Below are 10,952 nucleotides of genomic sequence, written 5' to 3'. Positions count from 1 at the left end.
GGGGGGGCCTGTCAGGGGGCGGGGGTGTGGATAGGGGTCAGGGCAGTCAGGGGACTGGGAGCAGGGGGGTTGGATGGGGGTGAGGTCCTGGGGGGCGGTTAGGGGTGGGGGGTCCAGGAGGGGGCGGTCAGGGGACAAGGAGCAGGGGGGGTTGGATGTGTCGGGGGTTCTGAGGGGAGCAGTCGGGGTGGGAAGTGGGAGGGGTCAGATGGAGGTGGGGCCAGGCTGTTTTGGGAGGCACAGCCTTCCCTACCCGGCCCTCCATACAGTTTTGCAACCTCAATGTGGCCCTTGGGCCAAAAAGTTTGCCCACCCCTGCTCTAGCTGCTGTGGTTGCAAAGAAAACCTCCAAAACCATGAAGTGAAGTAACTGATGCAGAGATAGACATCTGCCTGAGTTTGCAGAGAGCCTGAAACAATAGCTCTGAGCTGTCAACTGCCCCATTAACTTAGATGCCAATGATGCTATTTCAAATAAACGTCAACACTGTTGATTATTTCACTGCTCATCAAAGCATGAAAGAAAGGAAAGGAAGGACCATGCAAAGAGCTAACTGAGGTGTGTGTGCAAGTTGGTGCATAGATTAAAATGTGTAGACTTTTAACAGTGCATGGCGGGGGGGTGTGATTGGTTTCCCGGAAGTGGGAGCTCAGCTTTCAGAAGTTTGGGGAACACTGAACTAAATGTTTAGTCTATCAAATACGTCTGTTTGTTCTAATAATCAGTATCAGTTTTGAGGAATTGCCTAGATTTGTTCCTGACTTTCTCTCCTCACCCCATTCTACCCTGCCTCCAACACACAGCCCTTCGTCAGGGTCCATGCACCTCCCGGTGATCACGTGTTCCCGCTGCATGAGGAAGGTGGGGCTGTGGGGTTTCCATCAGATTGAGTCTTCCATGGTCGAATTGGACTCTTCCTTTGGATTCAGCAGCACTCCCACCACGCCCACAGAGGCACGCTCGGACCGAGCCCCACTGGTGCCCACGTCTCCCCGCAGGATGATCACGAGGAGCCAGGACACAACGTTTCCTCCGGGCTCGGAGCAGGTACGCTTCGCCTCTCTTGCTCGGAGAGGTCCCTCCAAGTTTCTTTGGGAGGGAGGTTTGGAGAGAGATGGAGACACCTAGCAAAGCTGTGTGCGCTGAAGCCCTGTGGCCTTGTGAAAAGGCCTGTAATTGTGATGTGTATGGAAGGCCTTCGTGGCAGTGTATTTACTATCCCAGCATCAGACGTGCTGTTTATATGGCGCTAGATGTCCGTCCTAGGGAAGGAGAAATGTCTGGGCCAGCGTGATGGTCTAGTGACAGCCCCCTGTGTTGCCACTCATGGGATCTGGGTTTGGGTCCTGCCAGGTGAGTTAGGAGTGCTGCAGCAGAAAAGACGCGTGGGCTTATCACGGTCTAGAGACCCCCCTCTCCTTTGGTCAACTGAAGCCACATCCCTGACTGCCGAGAGCTCTAGGCAGCCCCCCACCAGCGCGTTGGCTTGCTGGGGTGGAGCTCCCTGCGTAGATCTGAAATTAGAACGTCCCTTGTGGGAATGTTAAAGCGACATGGTCAGGTAGTTTAAGGCCAGGCAGGGACTTACCTTAGCGCTGTCGTAATCCTGCTGGAAAGCAGCCTCCAAGTGCCAGCTGGTGGGGATGGGGGGAGGCTGTGGGAATCAAGCATTTTGCTGAGAGGTTAAATCCCCCAAATGCCCACTGTCCTGGCCTGGGTGCTAGACAAGAGCCTGGGCTCGGTTGTGATGAACATGCCGGGGACTCTTTATGTAGGCCACTGAACGTGGACAAAACCCAGTGGTTTTCTCTGGCGCCCAATTCCAGAAACTAAACGTAGCCTGTGCTGCCTGATCACATGGGGTCTCCCTAAATTCTGGCCTGGACTCTGCAGGTAGGGAAGTGGCTGTTGACTATATTACAGCACCGTGCTCCGCGGCTACTCCAGATTTGCACCAGTGTAACTGGGATCAGGATCTGGTCCCAGGCGGGTACTTGTGGTGGATTTCTGATTGACGGCACGGTCGCTGGCAGCATCCTTTTGCCATTGCCCCCAGGGAAGATGGCTCCTTGTTTGATCCAGATCTGCAGACACGAGCATTCTTTCCAGTGGAACCAGGTTCCAATTCCCAAGCACCGATTCCCAAGCGTCTCTTTAAGCTGGTTATTGAGACTGTCGTGGAAAAAGTCACCCGCGCATTGATTTTAGTTCACAGACTCAAGCCTGAGGCCAGTTTATTGCAATACGTACCAACGCGTTGGGGTAGCAGTCCGAAAACTACCACACCCGATCACAGCTCACAGGCTGCCTTTATTCCGTCAAACCGCAAGCATAGTACAAATAATACGTCATTTGCGTGAAATAAGAGTTGGGGTCTGTCCCTTTTTCCCGGTACCTTCCTCATTATTTTACGAGAATTGGGTACCTATTGGGTGGGGGGGTTTCTTGGTGGTTTCCGCCGTGGATGGTACTTGGCACCAGTTGGAATGCTTTTCTCGGCAAGGTACGTATTATTTTTCCGGGGTTTTACGGTTAAGGGCATAGGGGTTTATCACGGGACGCCCAAAGAAGATCTATGATTGGCTAGTTTGGCCGTTAGCTGGAATTACAGGGTGCTCAGAGAAGTTGCATTTAGTCACTTTGCATTCAGCTATTGCTTCACACAAGCGGTTATTATATTTCATCAGCCATGAACATATTTCATTAGTGCTGCTGCTGGGGCTTTTTATTCTTTCCCTCCTTGTTCCCCCCCCCCCCCCCCCCCCCCCGGTCATGACCCTTGACCGAGTTTGGCAGGAGGCTGTGTCACTTAGCCTCGTTCAGGCTTGTGGCCTGCAGGGCGGGCCTATATGACGAGTCTTCGCCGATGTTCTGATCGGTGCAAGGGAGGCCAGCCAGGCCTATTCCCCCACAATACTTGCCGCTGGTGCCTGTGCACTCAAGGCAGCTCTCCCTCAGCCCGGGCTCCGTCGCGCTGCCGTGTTTCCAATCTCGCCGCTTTTATGGGGCGACCCCCTGCAGGCCCGTCCTTTCATCCCTGTCTTGTGGGATGGCATGAAAGGGAGCTTTGGTGCCGTTATCAAGGCCAGGTTCACAGCGCAGCCCCAGCTTTGTTGCTGCAGAGTAACAGGGGGATGAAACTGCAAAATCAGCAGGACTGAAAGATGTCCTGATAAATCGGGGAGCATCGTGTGCTGTGAGCACCGATCCCTCTCACCCATGCAGATTTCTGAAGCTAGGTTCCTGGGCGAGACCACTGGGGAAGAGGAGGAAGGGGTTACTTCTGTCTCTTTTTAAAGGGGACGCAGTGCCGGTGGGAGGTGCCTGACTGTGGGCCCCACAGGCTGGAATTTTCTCTACGGCCCAAACTTTCCAAAGTGGCCATCGACTGCCTGCATTTTAGGCCAGGTTTGCCAAAGTGCTGAGCACCCGCAGCTCTCAGTGACTTACTCGGAGCTGCAGGTGCTCAGCGCCAATGAGAATCCGCCCCCGCAGGGTCTCCGAAATCCAGGCACCTCCATCACTGCGGCTTTTGAAAATGTTGGCCTCTGGCTATTTTTATTTATAGACACCTCTGGGGCGGTCAAGATCCCGCAGTGAGTCAGGGGGAATAGGCCCCCAACGTGCGCTCGGTCCGTCATCCCAGAGCTACCCCTGAAAATTCAGCGAGCAGGCTAGTTCTGGGAGTGGTTAGTGGAGCAGCAGTGTACTGCCCCACGGGGGCAAGGTCTACGTCTCACTCTTCCATCGATTTCCCGGCCAGAAGGGACCATTGTTATCCTCTGGTCTGACCTCCTGTATAACACAGGCCAGAGCATGTCCCTAAACTAATTCCGAGAGCAGATCTCCGAGAAAAACATCCCATCTTGATTGTAAAATTGTCAGTGATGGCGACTCCGCCATGACAAGTTATTCCAATGGTTAATTACCCTCTCTGTCAAAAATGTGCCTTCTTTCCAGTCCGACTGTTTAGCTTCAGCATCCAGGCATTTAATCCCTGTGCTGGGGGGATCTCTCACGCGGCTTTGGACTTGAGCGAGCCCTCTGCCCGCTTTGGGAGTAGCACTGAAGTTATGTCCAGGCCATTGGCGAGGTAGCTGTGGCAATGCCTAGAGGGTGGGGAGAACCCCTTTGTTCGAGAGCCCCAGCGGGTTTTTTGAGGAGTGGGGATGCGAAATACTGTCGTTTGCTCAGGGAGTCTGAAGGCTAGCGGCGTTCAGTTACCCGGGGATGAGCGTTGAATGAATCCCAGGGTGTTCTGTAGCACCCATCTAAACGCTCATTTCCTGGCTGGGTGGTGGTTGGGTTTTGATGCATTTTTACGATTGCACGCCCTAGGATCAGTCACTCACATCACTGTGTTGACTCTGCAGAAAGCGCTAAAACCCTTACCCCGGGCACAGCGCCACCTCCTGTGAGGGAGGAAGTATGACAGCTAGTCTCAGTGCAGCACTTCCACCTCTCCTGCAATGGTGCTGGCACCAGAGGTCCGGAAGTCTCAGCAGGGCCTGGCAGGTGGAAGGCTCGGGGCAGCAAGCGGTGTTTGTTATGGGCAGTGGCCTGTGCCGTCTTTCGTCCCGCCCACATGGGTATTTTCAGGCTGGTTGTCTGGGGCCAGCCCTGGGAAGGTGCTCTCAGAACAAAGCTCTCCCCAAAAGCGTAGGGTCTCGTCAGGCTGCACTTGGGTAGGACTGGCTGTGTATGGATCGGTTGGACTGGGGGAGAGAGGTAAGTGATGTGCCAGCCACTCGCCCTGGATCTGCTCCCTACAGCGCCTAAACAGGCTTTCGAGCTGGGGTGTGAGTAGTAATAGGCATGAGGATCTGCTGTGCTTCGAGTGCAGGTCCCTTCCTCCAGCAGTGAGGAAGTGCTGGTGACCATAGGAACTCTGCTAGCTAGTGCTGTCCATCAGGAGCTAACTTTCCCCTCCCTCTCCTACCCACTGGTAGCACGAGAAGAGCCCATCCCCCGTGACAGCCCGTATGCGGAGCTGGGATGGCTCGAGCCCCATGGACCGGGCTGAGCCGGAGGCATCAAGCCCATCGCCGAGGAGCCGCCCGGTGACCCGCAGCATGGGGCAGGGGGACAGCGTGGAGGTGCCATCCAGCCCTCACAGGAGAGCCAAGCGGGCGCGCCTCTGCTCTTCCAGTAGTTCGGTGAGTGCCTGGCCACGCGCCAAGGAGAACAACCGAGAGAATTTGCCACTCTCTCAAGAATCCAGGTCAGGTTTTCCCTGCTGCTAGCAAAGTCTTTGCAACTTGCTTCCTCAACCATGTGTTGCTCTGTCCTGGCTCCATCCCCTGAAGCGGAGAGAACATCCATCCATCCACCCACCCACACACACTCTCTCTCTCTCTCTCGTTAGTTTCTATCTTTCTATCCAGTTTGAGGAAATTACACCTTTTTGCCTCTTCTCAAATCTGGCAAAGTCAGATCCTTTTCCAGGCCCAGGAGGGATCGGAAGGAAGGTAATGGGATGTGGGGCCTTTCACACCTCTGGGTTGTGGGTTTGAATCCGGATGGGCCTGGTTGTGATGGGAAGTTGCTTCCCTCTGGCAGCTGCTTGGTGGCCTTCGTGTAACGAATCGGGGTCATGGAGCGGTGTCCTTGGTGGTGGGACAGGTGTCGCCTTATCAAAGCACCATCATCGCGGTGAATTTGCTCCTTTAAGCCTCAACAGAGGGTCCACGGAAGCACTCTAAAGACGGCCCCTCCAGCTCAGGGGTACTAATGGGAGATTTGAGGGGGCTGCTGCAGGGTCCACTGAATTGGCTTCTTTCACTGGCAGTTGTCAGATACTTTCTCCTGGGACAGTCCCGGGCTGCAGGATGGAACCAACCCTTCCCCAGACAGCCCTGGAGATGAATGACACCCATGTCCTGGGTGGGGGTGCTCTGCTGCCCTGGAGAGGGCTCCCCAGCGTGGCTTTGGAGGCTGGAGTTGGGGGTGATTTTAAATCAGTGTCTGACTGTATTATTGTTAATAACGTCTCTTTAAAACAAGTCATCACTCCCCTCCCTGGTTTAGACCCATTCTCCTCTCCTCTCCCTGCAGGACACTTCCACCAGAAGCTTCTTCGATCCCAGCTCTCAACACCGCGACTGGTGCCCTTGGGTCAACCCAGTGCAGGAGAAGGCCGTCTCAGAGGACACCGGTGACCAATCGGAGCTGACATCTGTGAAGGCGGAGCCTGGCTGGCGGGTGGTGCTGAATGTTCTCCTGGCCGCCAGGAAATCAAACAGAGCAGCTGACGCAGAGCTTGTGGTGAGAGCTGAAACCCACCTCAATCTTTGAACCCCCCGATCTCCCAAAGGCCTACTCTAGTTTGCTTCAAACTTGGCATTAAAATTCTACCTTGGGCTGAGATCCTACGTACAAAATTTGGGGCAGCTTGGTTCTGATCTGCCAGAAAGGGTTTTGATCGCTAGTAGCCCTGACTGACACATGCTGCCTGTCGTCTACGTGCCCGTTCAGAAACAGCTGGCGCGTCCTCCACTTTCCAGCTCCACAAACCCACTGACTCAAACTGCCCCAGCTCTGTAAGGGAAAAATTAGCTGGAGCCTGAAGCTGCTAGTAACTTACACAGATGGAGTCTGGTGAGTCTGTCTATCCAGGGGGAAAGTGACGGTGAAACCAGAGCCTGGACAGCGTAGAAGGTGCTGAAGATATTTATAGCGACGCCGTATGCAGCACACATGCGTATATAAATACACCATGTCAGAGAGGGACTGTCAGCATAGCTGTGGAGAGATGCTAGTCTCTATAGAGAAGGTTGAACCTAGCTTCCCATTATAAGCCTGATTTTGACATCGCTACCTCTATCTTAGCCAAAACTGACCCGAGCTACCCCGAAAGAGAGGCATTGTTTGTCAGTTTTACTCCCCCAGACCTCTTGTGTTGGAGAATGACCTTTGTTCTAACTCGGGAGGTGAGGTGGGGTGGGGGTTTCAGCATTTGTCGTTGAAGATTCAAGTGATTTGTATCACGGACAGGATAGCTGGGTGTCTGTCCCAGATGTGCCACGTACAGCTGCCGTCTGGGGAAGCCTCTGGAAGCTGGTAGAGTTTGACAGATAATTTATCAGGATGCTAGAACAAGCGTAGGCTGGAGGCTAGAGCCCAGGCCTGGGAATCAGGAGATCTCAGTTCTATTTCTGGCTCTAACTCTGTCACTCCCCCATTCCATGCCTCAGTTTCCTCTTCAGTAAAATGGGATTATGTAATAAGGGCTAGTGTCTGTAAAGCAAGTGTGACCCTGGGATGAACGTGCCAGTGGTTCTGTCCTGCACTTTTGCTGCCTGTCCTCTCTCCTGGGGCTTTAGAGGGAACCCCCCAGCTGGGCCATTGGCGGGAGGAATAGCTCAGTGGTTTGAGCATTGGCCTGCTAAACCCAGGGTTGTGAGTTCAGTCCTTGAGGAGGCCATTTAGGAATTTGGGGATTTAGTTGGGGTTGGTCCTGCTTTGAGCAGGGGGTGGGACTAGATGACCTCCTGAGGTCCCTTCCAACCCTGAGATTCTATGATTGGGGTGCGATTCCCCGCTGGAGTGACTTGACCTCTGATTGTCCCCTTGTTTCCTCTTTGTTGCAGAGCATCTCAGTAAAATCCTGCAAGGTGTTCCGGATCTTCCGGCAGTGGGAAGCCACGTGCTCCTCCTGAAGACCCCCGGCCAGGGAACGCCTGCCAGGCAGGCTGCATGGGACATTGGGTTGGATTAGAGAGCTGCTTTGCAGTTGCTTGCCAGGCAGCTCGTGGAGCCGCTCCTCCAGGCCCAGCGAGCAACGGGAGCCCTTTCCTGGGGGATGCAGGTAATTTGGGGGTGCCCAAAGCACGGTGTGAAGGCCACACTCGGCCCTGGCTGTAAACCGCACCCACTGCAGCTCTCAGAGCCGTTGGCTTGGGGCAGCCCCCTGCCGGCTCTGCCTTTCCCCCATCTCCAACCAGAGCAGGCTCCAGGCGGGGAGGATCTTTTCTGCCAAGGAACTACGTCCATTTCATAGATTAGTGCAGCAGACGGGCCGAGGCCTGTCCCTCACTGCACACCATACAGGGGCCTATGAGCCAGGGCCCCGCTGGCTTGGGGATGTGATGACAGGTAGTAATAAAATCTTTCACTGGTTTTTTTTTTTTTTCTTAGCTGTCTGGCGCTCCTTCCTGCGGGGGTGGGGCTGATCAGTGACACGCAGCCTTAGGCCTGGGCAGTCGTACACAGATCTGTTCTGCTGGGATCCCTGCTCCCCACACACGGGCACAGCACCTCCCCCGATTCCCTGCCAGCAGACCTATAGTGGGTGGAGTTCCCCAAGTACCTTTCCTGCTCCACCGCCAGGCTCGGGGTGTCTCGCCAGAAGCTCTGGCACCTCAGAAAGAGCTGGGCTGGCTTTGTCCGCAGGCAGGCACGAGGGAGCTTAGAGGAGGGGGAGGATCCAATCACAGCTGCAGGATCATTTTCTACAAGGCCCCACAGAACCCGTGATGCCTTGACCGCACTTCTGCTGTGCTCACGGTGACCCAGGAATCGCACCGTGAACTTCCAGCCCAGTTTGGCCAACCCAAGAAGTTTGAAGAAGCAGCTGCACATGCAGGAGCTTGTCTCTCCAGCAGGTCAATGCAGAGAAAGAGGAGGCCGTTCTGTAGCCAGAACTGGTTCCCTAAATCTACCCCTGCCAGTGTCTCTTCTTCCCCCCCACTCCTTTCTCTCTGGAAAATAGTTGTAATTCTGAATTCATATCGTGCCACTCATCCCATAGATCCCAGGATGCTTCACATGTTATACCCCCTGGCATCACTAAAACGCAGCTACCTCTGGTGTGGAGCACGGCAGCGAGCCAGTGCAATGCACAACGCTGGCAGAGGCTGTTCAAGGACACTGAGCAAACCCTCTTGAGAAGGAAGTTGCAAGGCTCTCTAATAGCCACACTGCACAGGTTGGACCTCTGCAAATTTCATATCTGCCCTGCATGGAACTCTGCCTTGGAGGATGACAAACTAAGCTAAGATGCCCCTGCTGGGATTCAAACTCCTGCTTCTAGGGAATCTGGGCATGTCCAACTGTCTTGAAAGGCTTTTATAGACTAGTCTATTGACAAGCCCCTTTTGGCCAAGGCTAGATGTGCCCTTGATGTATCCCCGGGTGCCCCCTGCAGCTGTCATGTCTGTTCTTTAGTCCAGCTGTGGATCAATCAGAATATGGCTTAGGTGCAAAGGAGATATACCTATCCTAGAACTGGAAGGGACCCTGAAAGGTCATCGAGTCCAGCCCCCTGCCTTCACTAGCAGGACCAAGTACTGATTTTGCCCCAGATCCCTAAGTGGCCCCCTCAAGGATTGAACTGCCAACCCTGGGTTTAGCAGGCCACTGCTCAAACCACTGAGCTATCCCTGCCCAAACGGTGGCACGAGAGCTCCCACGCCCCACAAAATACATGATGGAAACTACCTGTGTTCGAGCCCCTGAATGCAGCCAGCCAAGAATCCTAAGAGCCGGCCAAGTAAACCCCCCCGCCGGGAGACTTCTTCCACAAGAAGGGTTGTGGTTATGGACAGACCTGGCTCCGGCTGATTCATGATCAAACAGCCGGCTCGCTGGCAGCGCAGGGGTAGGCATCACATGGCCACTCCAGCCAGAGGCCTTGCAGTCAATGCAGGATTGGTGCCTGCTAGCACCACCTACTGTTGCTGTTGCTGCATGCGCGTCCCTTCCAAAGGATCCCCCCCGACTCGCCCCACCCAGGCTGTGCTCCCTTTCGTTTCTATCGGGGGTTCCTCTCCTTTCACCCAAATTGGACTCTGTCACCTACATTTTTTCTCAGCTACAAGCTGAGGTTTAATATTCCTATGTCCACCTCCAGCCTCTTTACCAACATGGATTAAAACCCATAATGCCCCTATCAGGTAGGTCATATTATATTATCCCCATTTTACAGTTGTGGAAACTGAGCCAGCGAAGTTAAGATTTGCCCAGGGACCTAAAACGTGACCATGAGCTGGGAATAGAATCAGACCCCAGCACCCCCCTGCTTTAACCTTCCCAGAACTGGGCGTAGAACCCAGGAGTCCTGATTCCCAACTACCTGATCCAACCACTCAATGAGACGGATTCAAACTAATATTGTTTTTCCCTCTGCATTTAAGGCACCTACTTTAAAAAAAAAATAAAAAATTGTTATTGGGGTAAAGTTACAATAAAATGTTTAACAAACGCCATCAGACGTTACTTACTCGGGATCAGAAGTTTAGGCTGAGCGGAAAAGGGGAGTTGAACTTTAACCTACTGTCCCTCTGGAGACTCCGCACGCTGCTGGGTTTGTTAATTTTAGACCTCCGGCCTTTGCACTTGGCAGCATCTCCTCTCGCGCCTTGCTGGAGTCTAAGGCTCTAGCTTCACTTGGGTGATACAAAATTCAACTCCCTTTCCTGGGGCTGGGCTCGCCCGGCACCCTCCTGGCTTGGAAAGCTGAGCGGGTTCATTCGAGGTGAGTGGGTGTGCGTGACCTTTCGAAGCCTGATATCTTAGCCGCAAGGGCTCTGCCTTCCAGTGAGAAATCAGCAGGGGGAAGGGAGCTCAGCTTGGGATTTTGCCAAAACCACAAACACCAAGCGAACCGGCTGTTTTATTGAAAAAACCTCCAGCCAATTCATAGGCCGCGGGCTCTGTCCGCAACGAGCTGTTGCTCCAACACTTGGCATGTAACTGTTCCCCAGGCGCTTCTCCTTAGGGGACGCTTCCTTCCACTCATGATCCTCTGAGCCAAGGAGCTGGGAGCAGGACCATAATGTGTAACTAATCGTTAATCGTGAACTCCCGGCTAAGCTGCGCTCCCCAGCCGTGCCTCGGCCGTGTCCCTTGTGGAGGGGGGTGAACCGCTCAACCTCAGTGTTAAAGCACTCGCAGCGTCTTTCCGTTGTGTGATGGGTATGGCCCGGATCCCACCCCGGGCCCCGCTGGGGTG

At 54.1% G+C, this 10,952-nt stretch overlaps 1 protein-coding gene across 1 annotated transcript in view; it reads left to right on the top strand.

The window, feature by feature from the left end:
* ZC3HC1 (zinc finger C3HC-type containing 1) overlaps positions 1–9,246 on the top strand; it is an 18,092-nt gene extending 8,846 nt beyond the window's left edge. The window contains exons 7-10 of the mRNA XM_026648578.2: positions 805–1,048; positions 4,951–5,157; positions 6,056–6,265; positions 7,591–9,246. Of these exons, the coding sequence (XP_026504363.1) occupies positions 805–1,048; positions 4,951–5,157; positions 6,056–6,265; positions 7,591–7,659 (730 nt within the window). The 3' untranslated portion in view covers positions 7,660–9,246. The remainder of the gene's footprint in view (positions 1–804; positions 1,049–4,950; positions 5,158–6,055; positions 6,266–7,590) is intronic.
* Positions 9,247–10,952: the final 1,706 nt, after the last annotated feature.

This window comes from Terrapene carolina, unplaced genomic scaffold (assembly GCF_002925995.2).
Source record: "Terrapene carolina triunguis isolate 2854851 unplaced genomic scaffold, T_m_triunguis-2.0 Scaffold68, whole genome shotgun sequence".
Classification (NCBI taxonomy): Eukaryota; Metazoa; Chordata; order Testudines; family Emydidae; genus Terrapene; species Terrapene triunguis.
The sequence above is the reverse complement of the archived record's forward strand: the minus strand, read 5'-3'. Positions and strand labels throughout refer to the sequence as shown.